This window comes from Oryza glaberrima, chromosome 3 (genome assembly GCF_000147395.1).
Source record: "Oryza glaberrima chromosome 3, OglaRS2, whole genome shotgun sequence".
Classification (NCBI taxonomy): Eukaryota; Viridiplantae; Streptophyta; class Magnoliopsida; order Poales; family Poaceae; genus Oryza; species Oryza glaberrima.
Window position 1 is genome coordinate 8,990,603 of NC_068328.1, and position 15,913 is coordinate 9,006,515.

General features: G+C 37.0%; 1 protein-coding gene across 1 annotated transcript; it reads right to left on the reverse strand.

Annotated features, from left to right (window-relative positions):
- Positions 1 to 2,749: 2,749 nt before the first annotated feature.
- On the reverse strand, positions 2,750 to 3,685 carry LOC127768427 (zinc finger protein ZAT7-like). The gene has a single exon (XM_052294007.1). The coding sequence runs from the start codon at positions 3,614 to 3,616 to the stop codon at positions 3,041 to 3,043; it is 576 nt and encodes a 191-aa protein (XP_052149967.1). The 5' UTR covers positions 3,617 to 3,685; the 3' UTR covers positions 2,750 to 3,040.
- Positions 3,686 to 15,913: the final 12,228 nt, after the last annotated feature.

Here is a 15,913-nt window from a genome sequence, read left to right on the forward strand (position 1 = left end):
ATGTCTATCAGTTTGTTTGTATATTTGTTAGGTACCTATATTTCTATAGGTGGTAGCTATTTTTATCTTACTTATTTATTCATGATTGTTTTTATGACCGGCATATCCGACAATTTTAGACTTGCTAAATTATTTAATTGTGAATGTAGGATTTATTGTAATTCTGTTGACATAAAATCCATAGAACACACATTATTCGGTATGTTTATTGGGTTACTCTGCACCTATGCAAGATATATCGAGAATTACTTTTTATATGTCTAGTGTTTTTACTTTATAGGGATTTGATTTCACTATATTTATTCATGGTTATAAATTGAATTTATGAACAAATTAAGATAGTAATGGAGGTGTAAGTGGTGGCCATGAATCGAAAGACTGACACCACTGATGTGGGCCGAGAAAGTGCATTTCAATTTGAAAGTAGACTTATCTAAACGAATTTATTTTAACATTTTGATAGTAAAGGAGTTTATTTTGATTTTATTCTAAACTTGCCTCATGTGCATGGAGAATAGAGGGTGGAATTGATTTGGGCTTGCAGCTATTCCTAGAGTTAGGGGAGATTCTCTAAAGTACTCTAGAATATTCATACTTTTATTTTACTATAGTGAGTTAGGAGAGGTTCTCTAGGGTACTCTAGAACATTCCTATATTTTTTACAACTATGCTTAAGTTTCATCCAACAGTAAAGATTGATTCGCCTTATTTTACCTTTAAGTGCATCCGACGGTTAATATTTGTTAGATGGTGACATATCCTGGTTTCTTTGTGAGATTTAGTTTTCACTTAGAGATATACCTTTTGTAACTTCTCATTTATGTGAATACATAACAACGCCCTATAATACACCATGCATCCAATTAAAATGATATATGAAATTGTGTATATGATACAAATTTCTAGTGTGTATAGTAGTCTTTCCGCTCACACTTATACATGTGTTACGTGTAGGGTACTGTTTTAATAGAAATTTAAAGCGGGTGCAATAATGCCACCTCTATTAGCTACTCCCCCATTCCAAAATATGTTTAGTTTTTACCTATCCCATATATATATATGTACCAATATAAAATTGAAAAATTAAAATATCCTCACTTTATCAAATTGTAATGCAATTATTTCATACTTTATATACTCCCAATGTATTTATTCTCTATTTTTATAGACCCCGATGCAACGATTACTTTAAAAGTAAATTTATTTTGAAATAAACGTATATGAGAAATAAAAATATGCTTATCCAGTTTTGCGGTTGGGGGACGATTTTGTAATTCGATGACAAGTTGAGGGACCTTGGGTGTACTTTTTCCTTTAATTTAGGTGCAGTGCAAATACTCCCTCCATCTTAAAAAAAAAATCAATTTCTATGAGTTTAAATTTTATCCCACAAAAAACCAACTTCTAACATCATACCCACCCTCGGCACATAAAACGAGAAGTTTTATCCCTGCAATACCTCTTATCTACCTATCACTCTTACTACTTTTTTCAATGATTATGGGCATTTTAGTCATTCCCCATCTCCACTAATTTCACCTCGGGATTCTAGGAATATTTTTTTTTGACAGAGGGAGTATGTCTTAGGTTGACGTATAAACGATCTCTATATTCTACAAGATCAATTAGATTCTTAGCAAAGGTGACTGAAATTCTTGCAATTTTCAGTCACATAAAGGGTATTCAGTCTAAAAAAAGAGTCTTGACATGGATATCTAAGTTTCTAGCCAATTTTTGTTTTAACCTCTTGCCAAATCCTTGTCAATCAAATGTGTACACCCACTAAATTTTTTTCTAGGTTCGCTATTGTGCTCACGTGTGGTGGTGTAGGGCGTTTCTAATAAAAAAAATAGTGGATACCCAGCACATCGCAGCGAGAAGTTTAGAAATACTTAAAAAAATCTTGAGGAAAACAGCTTTATAAATCAAGTACTCGTAACGTCTAAATGAACAATATTTTGAGCTTTATTTTAGTTGATTTGGAATTACAATTATACATGACACATGTATGCATGTATCAAATGTGAGAGTGATCCAATGACTATTACTTTTGTAGGTGGCAAGGTTCAATACATATCGAGCTTTATTTGCAATAACTATAATAAGTGAGTTGCAAATGCACATGATATATGGATGGTTGAAATCAAAGCATAAGAGATATTCAAAGACTACTATTCTCTTGATGATTTGGCTTAATGCATATCAAGTTTTTGACTTTAAGTTTAAACTATATCTTAACTACTTAAAATATTAATAACTTTCTGTTCACATCTGATTTTCGTCTGTAAAATAATTTACAAATCCCTAAAACGAAAATTAGGGTGTGACTGAACAAAAATCCTCAAAAAAGAGCACAACAACAAGCGGAACATATGAGTCGCATCTAAGACCTAACACACCTGAAATCATAAAAAACACCCGCCATCTTTCGTGCCACCGATCGGCTGCGCTCTCCTCACTCCACCTTCAAGATGGACGGTGGCTCGCGTCCCTCGGCTCCAGACGGCCGGATCCGCCAACGAGAAGGTATGGACAAATACCCAGGTAAATTAATTTAAACACCTACCTACTTAAAAAATACCCAATTATTATGATAAATTTATATTTTAATTTATTGCATAATGCTAATATTTCTCAATTTTTCCTTAATTTTCTCGTATTTTTTTCTTGTTGCAACGTACTGGCACTTTTTCTACTAGGATATATAGATTTATTGAGGTTAAGAATTTACCATTGTTATTTCTCTCTTTAAATGTTTGTTGAAGAATCGATCGTGAAAACAACCACTACAGGTAGAATAAAATATGTAGCACCGAAAGGGAAAAGGACAACCGACTATAAGTACCACGATAAGTCAACCAATACAATATATAGGCCCTGAAAACATTATAATCATCCGAATACATTTCCAGGGAAAAAATATGTATGACGGAATCTCTCTAGCTAATGTTTCCAGGGTTGACTTCTCGGGTAGCGTATAAATGTAAACTGTAAATTAATTTTCAAAACTTGTATGGAGATGTAAATCTCTGTGTCAATGTCAGCACGGGAAGTCAACCACCACGGGGAACTCTACGGCGAGCCCCGCCGGCCTGGCGCGATCCGGCTCCTCCTCTATCGCCGGCGCGTTCAGGTCGAACACCAGCTCGGCGGCGGCGGCGGCGGCGGCCTTCTTCTTGCCGCCGTCGTCGTCGCTCTGCCCGACGACGCCGATGCCGAGGCCGAGGCTGAGGCCAAGCCCGAGGCCGTCCGCCATGACGGCGCGGTGGCGCCGCATGTGCCCTCCGAGCGCCTGGCCGACGGCGAACTCGAGCCCGCAGATGGAGCACCCGTGCACCTTGGGCTTGGCCGGCGCCTCGGCGGCCGGGTCGCCGTCCGCCAGGCGGGGCTTCTTGTGGCTGGCCCGGTGGCCGCCGAGCGCCTGGAAGGACGGGAACTGCCGGTTGCATGTCTTGCACTCGAACATCCGCTCCGGCGGCGACGCCGCCGCCGCCGCGCCACCGCCGCCGCCGTGGGCGCCGGAGAAGAGCAGCATGATGCGCGCCATGTCGCTGCTGTCGAACAGGCTGAACGCCGCCTCCTCGGCTTGCTGCCGAGGCCTCTTCCCGTAAGCCATTGATCGAGCAGTGTAGAGCTTGGCTAAATTAAGGAGGGAGATGGAAAAATAATGAGCCGTAGAGCTTGGAAGGCTGAAAGCGTGGTTGAATGAGAAGAAGATGAGCAGAAGAGGTGTATATATAGGCGGGGTATTCTGCATATTGGGGATTTAATTTCCTTTTTCAATTGTGTAATAATAGTAGTAAAATATTGTACGACTATATCTGCTGACTTTGCGTTTTATTTGCGTACGTACGTAGGCTGCTTTGGCTAGGAATGTGTTATGATTATTTATTTTAATAAATCATCATCTACATGGGCATTTGTGCACTGTTTCCTCACAAAGCTAACTGCTCCCTCCGTTTGCAAATATTTACCACCATTGACTATCATTATTCCAACTTAAACATTGATAATTTTTAAATGGTCATTCAGGTTTCCAAAAAAATATATTAAATGGTCATACTATAATTAATGAGCAAAAGAATAATGTTTATGTTGGTAATATGATATCTTTTTAAGAATTTATTATTACTATTATTTCAGAAAACGAATGTTTAAAATTCAAACATGAATAATGTCCAGTGGTAGTGTGTGTAATATATATAGTATTACTGATTGATATTGTACGCTTTACTATTTATTTTTTGAAATGATTAACTTAAGAATGATCTTTTGAGAGGAAAATACAGTAAATCGTATATGGATTAATTTAGTAGCAGTATATCTCTCTATTTATACTTACCTATATACTAATTAACTCAAGGTAAGTTTGAGAGGAGAAAAAAAGAGAAGAAAAAAATGAGTCATTTAGCATTTATACTTACCTATACTAATTAACTCAAGGTATAATTAATTATTAATTATGTTAAACTAAAAATAGATTAATATGATTTTTTTTAAGTAACTTTCCGTTAGAATTTTTTTGGAAAACACATCATTTAGCATTTCAAATAGGTGTGTGCGAAAAAAAGGAGGGACTTTCTCTTCTCCTGTCGTTCAAATGAACACAACCTAACTAGACACTTGAGAGAAACCCCCACATAAAAGATTAGTTTGATAGAGAGTTAGCATGACGTAGAGTTTATTAAAAATCCATTACAAAAATTGTGCTTTTTAATGAACACAGTGTACTCTGTAGTTTGAATGGTATGGAATTTGGGGTTTTTAGATATCCTAAAATTTTAATAATTCCTGAAATCCAGAATTAATAATAAGAATTTGTACTGGCCGACTCTCGACTTTGTAGTTTATTATTTAATATCAAAATTTGAAATTCTTTTAATGTAAACAACTATAGTTCAAAAATATCCATAGATTTAATATAATTTTGATAGCTATAGTATGAATAATAAATTGTGCATGATGACTAATGTCCATAACACAATATTTTAACAATTTATCTGTCTAGTACTAGATAACTTGCGTGTTGCACCGGAATTTCTAGCTCTAACAATTAACATGAAGATATATATGCTTTGAATTTCTAGACATGTAAGATGCAACGCAAATATTAAAATATTAAGCGTAATTAAGTATCAACGGGATCTTCGACGTACACGGTAGTAGTTTAGTTGGGATGGGAAGGTGTTTCGATTCGATGGAGGTGATCGCCGGGTTCCACGTGCGTACGTACGCGGCGGCACAAAGCATTCATTCCAGACGTACAACTAACGCCGTGTTTACTTCCAAATTTTTTCTACAAACTTTCAACTTTTCCATCACATCAAAACTTTTCTACACATATAAACTTCCAACTTTTTCATCACATCGTTTCAATTTCAACCAAACTTCCAATTTTAACGTAAACTAAACAAATCCATCCAAAATGGATTTGGATGGATTTGCGGAGCTGATTTTGACTGGTGCTTGGTACATACGGTGGGAAAGGAGACAACGGGTCCATGGTAAGCGTGTGCAGCCCCCATTTAGACCGGTGATGTCCATTGCGACACTCACTATCAACTATATGATGTCGAGGAAGAAAAGGAAGGATAATTTGCGTGTAGGATGGAAGAAATCGCCGTAAGGAAAAATGATGATTAATGTCGATATGCAGGTTTTGATGTGGACTCCGGTAGTGGAAGTACGGGAGTGGTGATTAGGGACGGGAGTGGTGATTAGGGACTTGACGGGGGCACGTGTGGCTGTGGCCCCGCGATACTTTCCGCGTGTTTTGGATGCCCCAATGGCAGAGGCTTATGCACTACGAGAGGGTTTGTTGCTAGCACAACATATTGGTGTAATAAATTTATTATTCAGACTGACTGTATGCAGGTTGTCGACACAATGTTAGAGGGAGGTTTCTCGGCGACGGTATCGATAGCCATCTATGAGAATGCGACAATTTATATAATGGGTTTGATAGGGCTTCTATTGAGTACTCTAATAGAGAGGCAAACCAGGTAGCTCATAAATTGGCTAGTTCTGCTTTTTCTTCGAGAAATTCATGTATATAGGTCGATGAAATCCCTAGCTTTATTATGAGTATGTTGGTGAGTGATGTAAATATATTTTCGTATCAATAAAGATAGCTGAATAGCATCCAAAAAATCCATCCAAGATTTACGATACTACAATGTTAACTAATTGGTTATTTGCACTACTAGAGAGGAAAAAGGTAATGTAATCGACCCTCTTTTTCTACATAGACAGCCCCTTATCCCACCCTAGTGAAGCAATCAAGGAATAAAGCTAGATGAATCACCCAGATATATACGCATACAGGCTGCATGTGAATGTATATATCCGGGTGGTTCATCCTGTACGTGAACGTATATATCCGAGTGATTCATCTAGCTCTATTCATTGGTTGCTTCATATATAACGGGATATAAATGTTCAAGCCGCACTAGTAATTTACTTCTTCTTCCATATTAAATTAATTTAGTACACATCCCAGTGCTAAAAATCTTGATAATTACCTGTTCAGATTCATAGGATTACAGAAGGAAGTACGGCTCTCATCTTTTGGCCCAATCAGCATATGCCAATTTCAAAATTTAAAATTTTGAACTTAATTTTGAAGTTGTTTTTGAGTTTTTTTTATCATAGTTTCTCTTACAACATTGTCATTTAAGTCGCTAAGAACATAGAAGTAAAAGTTTTAATCATATTTTTTTCGCTAATACGCCATTTGGCGTATTTTTCGCATATGCCCATCCGGTGAGGCTTTACATACTGTTAATACGGAGTAAAATTACTGCATAAGTCTCAGATCACTGTGGCCTCTTTTTTTTTTCCGGAAGAAGATTACTGTAACCGCACTGACTCTGCGGTAATGCTTGGACCGTTTCCGTTCTTCGACTCTCTGTGACTGCTACTGCCTACTTGTGACAGCTTAATCGTACACAATTTGGTACACGCCATTTAAATCCATTTTCCCCTAAAAATGGGCAGGCGAAATCAAACCGCAACAGTTGTTTGCTAGTACAACAATTTTTTCAACAAATTGCAAGGGTCTCTGTTGCTACAGTAGATGGCATATTCGTCGCTGGAGGAAACTTCCTCTCCTTCCGTACATATCGTTCAAAAAATATTTAAAATTTAATAAAATAGATAAATATATAATATATCATTCTTGTTACAATCATGCCAGTTTAAATTCGACCTAATCAAGTAAAAATATACCTATATATGTTTTTACTTGTGCAATCCAAATTTAAACTTACAATGCTTTAGAGTTATATTGATCTACCTTATTATTTTTTCAATATGCTCATGCTACGGTGCTCTCTACAGGTAGTATAAAACAATATAAATAAATGATTTTATTTAATCAAAGGGTTCATATCTATTTATACCACCATCACAGTTAACGGTAGTAGAAAGATGGATGAGTATTATTGTAAAAACTAGGAAGGTAGCCCGCGCATTCGCGCAAGCATGTTTCGTGTGCTGCATTTGAAAACGGATTATATTTATCAGATAGTCTCTGCCATGTTTTTGAAGTACATTTCCTCTGCAAATATTCTTCGTTAACATCACGTTGATAATTTCTCTATGCTATATACTATATAGTATTTAATTAATCTGTATAAGCAATTATCTATAATCTTCATCATCATCTAAAAAGGAGCTAGACCTAGTTTGTTTAGAAAACATGTTTATTAAATTAAAAGCAAGGTGTTTTTTTTCTTTTTTTGTTGAATGCTTTGGGCCCTGATGGTGAAAACGTAAGACAGCTAAATTCATTGTTCCTTTTCCCCTGCCATACGATTTTCATGCAGCTCCTAGTCACCGTGTTGAGATGTGGTCATTGCACCTATGGAGGTTGTCTTGTGATTCATCGTAGTTGTGATCACTTTTTTGGTCAAGCTTAGTTACTCCTATTTCCATGTCTTGTTATATCGTAAAATCTAAATGGACTCCAAAGTTAATCATTAAAGTATATATATACAACAAAAATATATTTGCAGACAATTAATGTTCATATATAGGGATGATTTACCTTTTGAATGGTCTATGCACAAAGAAAATAAACGGAATTACCTGAAATGCTTAGAAGGCCAGAACAACACGCTTGAACATATATCAATGATATACTAAAAGTGCATTAAGCACCATCTAAAGTCAATTAGATGGTAACATAGTTTAGAGCAGATACACGAAAGATCATTTAGCTTGCTTGGATTATTTTAGCACATTTTAAAAAAAATCATGAAGTAATCAGATATTCTCTAACTAAAGCCATTGGATTTTCGATGCATTGGTGGTTTGGACTTCATATTTTAGTTAGTCCTATTTGCTTAGATAGTGTATATCTAATTTAGCTACGCATGTTTGACAAACAACATATGATGATGCAACCTGTATTGGATTATTTCGTAATTCTTTTACAGCAATTCAAATGACATGTAAAAGGGCAGGGATGTTCTTCCTTAATAAAAAAATGTTTCATAGTTCACTTTGAAATTTTTGTTTAGATAACTATTGATTTAATTTAGCTATACATGTTTGCAGAATGATGTATAGTGATGTAATATGTGCAGCAAATTTGTTTAAGGTATTTCAATCATATTTGGATGGTATGCAAAGCGCGCGGGATGAATGTGGTTGAATGTCATATTTTGTACATAGGAAAATATAAGGATACGGATCTTAAATTCCTAGTTTAATTAAAACAGAGCAATAATTATATTAGAAATCAGACAAATTATGGTTGTTTTAATATATTAATTATTTCTCTTTTAGCTTACTCCTACCCAAAAATAGGGATGGGATTAGCAGTGGTCTTCACGCATGTGAAGGGGGCGAGGAGGTAGATGCGATTTATTTTTATAACTTCTCCAAATAATGTAACTTAAAACCAATGATAATATGTTTTTTCTCAAAATTTCTAAGATTATTTATTATTTTCAGGACAAGACATGTGGCGGCGTAAGATTTTTCGTAAATTAAATTTAATGGTTGAAAATAATGGGTCCATGAATTTAATTGAAATATTTTATAATTTTAAAATGTGACATATGGTGACTTAAGTGTGCTCTAAAGGTGTTTAATTGGTTTTTATTATGTAGACTGATTTAATATGAATAATACATGTTTTCATTGTCGACGTTTGATGTCTCGACTACGGTATTTGGACAGTATGGGGATCGTCGGTGCTAGGATATACGCGAGACTGAGGAAAAAGAGATGGAGACATGGATTTTTATACAGGTTCGGGCCCCTGAGCTATCAGGTAATAGCCCTACATCCTGTTGGCCGGAGCCGATGTTGCTTTTTATTCACCATAATCACACCAGTATAATATGTGGGGTAGCCTATCTAACTGTTGTCGACATGGCGGTCTGAAGGTCTGACTCGTAGTCGACAACAGGGTAGCCTTCCTCCTTGAGCTCGCACCCGACGGAATCAGAGACAATGCTAGATCCCTACGGCCGGCCTCTGAAGGTACCGGATAGGGTTAATCCAGGCGTATCTCTGATGTCGATATCCGGCGGCTTGTCTTGGCGTATGTAGGCTTGTATGTTGTGGCTTCTGATGGGTGTTGATTGTCTCTTCATGGTGAGTGTCGATCGTGTTGATCGTCTCATATCATAGGTGTCCCCCTGTCCTCCTAGGGTGGCTTATATTTATACCCATAGGTGTCCCCTTATCCAAGTAGAACTAGGGAAACCAATATGGATACAATCCGAGTAGTCCTTGTCGTTTCCACGTAGAACTCTGGTTGTCTTTCCTTATTCGGAACTCCTCCTATATCCGTAGGTTGTTTCCGTATAGGACATGGTATGTGGTGGGTCCTGCCGAGATTTAGTCAACTACTATTAGGTATGTGGTATACATAACCATGACATTCATTCTATTATAATTTTTCATTTTCATTCAGTTTCCATGCAAAGGAGTATTTTAATTTTTATAAATTTTAAATAAAACAATAGTTAAAATAAATGAAAAAATCAAATATAATTTTAGAAATTATAAGCCATTTAGCTATTTTTTTTTAATATAAGGTTGTTAGATAAAAAATATAAGGCGAGAGATCAGAGGAAGTATATGTATAGCAGGACGAGAGATGGAGATTTTTTTTCTGAGACATATTCCAACGGATCCTAGTCTTTAGTTATCTATTTTTAAAATATAGATATAATTTTAGATCTATTAGAAAATGTGTTGGGTGTTGTATTTACTAATATAAGCTAAATGTTGCCAATCATATGGTTTAAAAATCTAATTGTATCGTGTGACCAATAGGTAGTCGCTAGCAGCATATGACCCAAAGAAATACATTTATTTTATTTTTAAAATGTAGTTAATGTAGGTATTGAATTCTAAATTTTATTGTAAATAATCTCATGCTGTGCATAGATAAAAAAAATTACTATTTAGATGGTATAGTTGTTGAAAATAATTTATTACAAAGTATGTTTTCCAATATTAATTAAGAAAATGCTTGAAAATAGGAGGGCATGTCGCCCTAATACGTATTAGGGTGAGGGCAAGGATATATGATACATAACTACGTACATATACCTAACGTAATGTAATGGATGCCAACGGTGGGGTGTGGGCCTTTCTTTTTCTTTTTTTGTTTAATTAAATCCGATGGTAGAAAATATGGGTCCACTGTATATTAGTGAAAATCGATGGCTAGATGTTTTGTTTTTTCTATAATTTGCTAGAGTGAGACATGGTGAGATGTGAGCATTTGTAGAATGCCATATTTTTAACGGTTTAAGAGTGTTTTTAGGATGTTTAATAGACTTTTAGTATATAATAGATTATCAAACAACTAACTATTATATATCAGCCCCATACGTCGTGATGTATTTAGGACCACAATATAACTTTTATAATTTAATTAAAGTACAACGGAATCACAAATTGGATATATAATTTAAAAATAATTTAGAAGATAGTTCAAGGAACATTGATTGGATATTTTATATTATTATTATAGATCTTAGTTTAACTATATATATTTATATTTGTGCTGTAGTTTTTTTAGAAAACAGATCATCGATTTTTATGATGTATTATTTTATTGTCTTTTCTATGTACGTGCGTACTGTTTTTTCTTTTCTTTCCAGTGAACAGTACGTAAACTATTTGTTTTGTTTTTGTGTAGGTAAGTACGCACAGGAGAAGGACGTGGTTTGCATCGTATCAACTTGTACGTACATGGCAACAATAGTAGTGCTTAAATCATACAAAGAGAAAGTTATTATTTTTTAATAATAGATCTAATCCAATGGTGTAAAATGGCGGATCCACCAATTTAAGTGAAAATCGAAGGTGGGATTTGATAATGCCATGTGGCGGTCTAGGAGCGTTTGTAGGACGCCACGTGGCGGTTTATGAGCGTTTGTAGGAAGTTTAATGGACTTTTAGTATATAATAGATAGATAGATAGATATATATATATACGTGCGGAGGGATATAATCATCCTTTAGCAGTGACCAAACATTTTTTTTCTCCTTTGTTGGTTTTTCTGATGGAATATAAGCGATGCTAGCGCGATGAATGATTGTGGATCAACTTAAAAAATATAAATTATAAAATAACCCTTAATTACTATATTAGTAAATACTATACTTAATAACGAATGGTTCAAATCATTTTTACTGTTAATATATGATACTATCATTAAATTAAGAACACATGGGTATCACTCTTTCTTTAAAGACTTTATGACATGTAAAAAAACGAGAGGACCAATGTCCCACTTTTGCGCTACTTCTACTTGTACGGTTTTGCAGGGTGACAGTCCGCGCTGAACCGCGTACACTATCAGCTACAGATCGGCGACTGCAACATCGTTTTTTCCCCGGATTGATCAGATCAGAGCTATCAATATTACATGTCGTTTCCGACAGCGAAAACAAACTACGAGCAGGGCCATTTCTCTGGTCGGAAATGTCAGGTTTACTAATTACGATAGCGAGCCCAGCCGGTCTTGGAATCGGATTGGACGGAAATGCTGTCCTGTTGACAAATTTTGGTTGGAACTTGGAAATTAAGCAAATCTTTTGGTGAGTGTGGGGTCTCTCAACTTTTCGGAGGTCTGAGGAGTGGGGTCTCTGAACACTCTCGTGTACATCTCCGGCCGACTTCTCCGATGAGATGACGACGACGATGGATGATATATCGATCGGTAGATGCTGCTCGCTTTCGGCGAGGGAGACGTGCGTCTTCCGGTCGCGCGCATGCAGTCGGTTCCCCACGCAACTGTCATCGTTACGATAGCGAGTAGACGATATATCATATATATGTATGGCTGCTAGTAGTTCGCTTGTATACAAGACAGTTAGATCGTTTTCTTTTTCTCTTGATTGGTCGTCATGCATGAAATGGTTTCATCAGAGGTCTTGAAATGTTTCTGACGAAGAGACGAAAAAAAAAACCCTGATCCATCTGCGGCAAAGATGGCTAGCAAGATCGATACTGCTGTCACAAAAGTCCCATTGTTGTGTCTAGAACTCTAGATTAGTTATACTATCAATAGACATTTTTCTTAACTACGTTAAAAAAACGCGGTCGTTATTCTTGCAAATAAGGGAGATGTGAGGCTTTAACCTCTTTATGGCCTGACAACATTTGTAGTCTCATTTCACATCTTCTTGATGTGGATTCTCCTTCTCAGTAATATATCTTCCTGTTCTCTCCCCCCTCCCCCCCCCCCCCCCCCCCCCCAAAAAAAAGTGGTTGTTATTCTTCCCCTCTAAAAAAACCGCTCCCTTTCTCCAAAAATAACTCCTAAAAGACCAGTAAAAAAATAATTTCTTAAATAAATCTCATGATCCCATCATAACCTACGAGCATGTAACTAGTCATTATGTTCTGGTTCAATTCCATTTCTTTTAAGTAAATCTCAGTTCTCTTCTGCAACGTGGTTTGCATGATTGGTTAGAGTAGTATGTTGTTGGTGTGTAATATTAGCTCGTCTTGTGTACCAGAACAAGAAAGGAATAAGCGATAATAAGAATATAAAAAGAAAACTTATTGTTTGTGACGACGTCCATCAGACGCGGCCAAGCTAGAGACGAGATAATAATAATGCCACTACGGAGAGAACAGAAAAAGAACTGCATAATTAATGGATGCATAAACACAAAGCCTAGATCAACTTCTCCTCCTAACTGCAGCAGCAAAAGTCAGAGGATAATCAATCATCCGCTTCACGTACGTTTGATCACACTCTTCTTCATGATCAAACTCAATTTGTTAAAGAGATAATAAAACAGCGCACACCATCTCGGCCGTTGACATTGCCTATAAGCAACATAACAATGATACAAAAGTAAATAAGAACGGTCAGATCATATAAAATACCTGTGGCCGGCCCTGTGCAGCTTGCACGATTCCAATGTACTACTTTTGCAATTATCTACTAGTTAGATATGTTAGCTAGCTAATAATGGATATACTCTTTAAGTCAGCACAAAGTCAGATTAGGTGCTTATTTTCCTAGCTAGTCTAGCTGAGACCTCAGCACGATCCAATAACATCCAGGGCAGCCATGAACTGTGGTACATATGCATTCAGACGACTTGAGCAGGAGGAGTATCTATATAATATTGTAAATCTGTAGTGTGGCTAGCTTGCAGAGAGCGACAAGAGCAAGTAGAGAAGAAGAGAAGCGAAAAGCGTGCGTGAGTACGCACGCAGTGACGCTCTTCGTAACAAATTCTTTATGCCAAGGCCAAGTTGCTGCAGGCAGTTCAGCGGTTGGGATGGTATGTCAAGATAGGCAGATAGCCCCTTGGTTTTGGCAGTGTTTTCTCTTCAGAAGTTCATAGTATAGTATTTAGGGGGTGTTTAGATAGGGCTAAAACTTTTTAAGTACATGTCACATCGGATGTTTGGACGCTATTTTGGAGAATTAAATATATACTAATAAAAAAACTAATTTCATAAATGAGAGCTTATCTGCGAGACGAATTTTTTAAGCCTAATTAATCTATAATTATGAAAAGTTTACTGTAACATCACATTGTCAAATCATGGCGTAATTAGACTCAAGATTCGTCTCGCGAATTAGTCCAAGGTTATGGAATGAGTTTTGTAATTAGTATATATTTAATACTCAAATTAGTGTCCAAACATTCGATGTGACAGGGACTTAAAATAAGTCCCCGTTTGTGACGGCGACTGAAATTTTCTGTTGACCAGGAAATTAGTACGGAGTAGATTGGATGTTTCTGACTGACAACACGGGTGAAAGTCCGGTTTTCAGATAAGGCATGGAAGCTTTCAAGATAGCGTTGCAAGACTGATAACAGCACGTATAAAAAGGATTCTTGGTCAAATATTGTGATACGCAGGCATCTAGTTAGACTGAAAACACGCACTTTTAAGCTCTGAAACTGTGGCGAATAGGAGGAGATACAAGAAACTATAAACAACTTTTGACATGCAGGATGCAGGTGTATTTGTTCAATATGAAACAAAATTTGAAACCTTGTTGCAAATTTGAAAAAAGCTCGTTCTGCAATAAAAAGTTGGGTCAAAGGCCATAAACTGCCAAATGCCTGCATTCTGGACTGCACTCTGCTCATCGATTTCCTTGATGCTATTGAAGAAGCCAGACCTCTTTCCACTGCGGAGTTCACTCTCCGGGATGTTGTTCAAGCCAAGCTAGCTGATCTCCAACGGTGCAAGGCTATTTATTGGAAGCAACGAAGTAAAATTAAGAGAATTAAAGCCTTCGATGAAAATACAAGATTTTTCCACGCTCATGCCTCCAACAGATTCAGAAACAACTGCATTTGTTCCCTCCTGTTCCAAGGAACACAGGTTTATGACCACAACAACAAAGCAGCTGCACTGTATGATTTCTTCAATGAAACTCTAGGAGGCTCAGTCGGCACCTCCTGGGATTTTCAACTTCAAAACTTATACAGCTTGGATTCAGTGCCAGATTCATGTTGGCAGCAGATCTCGGGCCTTTTCACTATTGATGAAGCAAAAATTGCTCTTGATGGCATGGATAATTATAGGGCGCCAGGCCCAGATGGTTTTGGACCAAGTTTCTACAAAGCAGTCTGGAATCAGATCAAACCTTCCATACAGAGGCTCCTAGATGAATTCTTCAGCCACACTGCTCAGCTCGAAAGAATAAATAGAGCGTTCATAGTCCTCATCCACAAGACTGGGAAACTAAGGCTGTGTTCGTTTGTGTGAGATAGGGTGAGAAAACAACTCGTTTTCCGCGCGCACGCTTCCCAAACTACTAAACGATGCGTTTTTTGCAAAAAATTTCTATAGGAAAGTTGTTTTAAAAAATCATATTAATCCATTTTTGAAATTTAAAATAGTTTATACTCAATTAATCATGCGCTAATGGCTCATCTCGTTTTGCGTATCTTCCCAATCTTCTCAATCCCCTATCTCTCAAACTCACCCTAAATTCTCCAGATTGCTACCGACCCATCTCTCTACAAAACTGTCACCTCAAGCTGCTGGCCAAGGTCCTTGCAAACCGTGTTCAATCTGTTCTAGGCACTCTCATAGATTGGGAACAAACAGGGTTCATGAAAGGGAGAAGCATCTCAGAGACCTTTCTCTATGCAACAGAAATTCTCCAGTGCTGCTACAAAAGAAAACTGCCTACAGCTGTTCTAAAACTTGATTTTGCTAAAGCTTTCGATTCGGTTCAATGGTCAAGTCTACAAGCCATCCTCAGAGCTAGAAATTTCCCAATGTGTTGGCAAAAATGGATCCAAGCTTTGCTAGAATCAAGCAAGTCGGCAGTTCTGTTAAATGGCATTCCAGGAAGATGGATAAATTGTTCACAAGGCCTTCGTCAAGGTGACCCACTCTCCCCATACCTTTTCATTCTTGTGGCAGACACCCTCCAACAGATGATCAAGA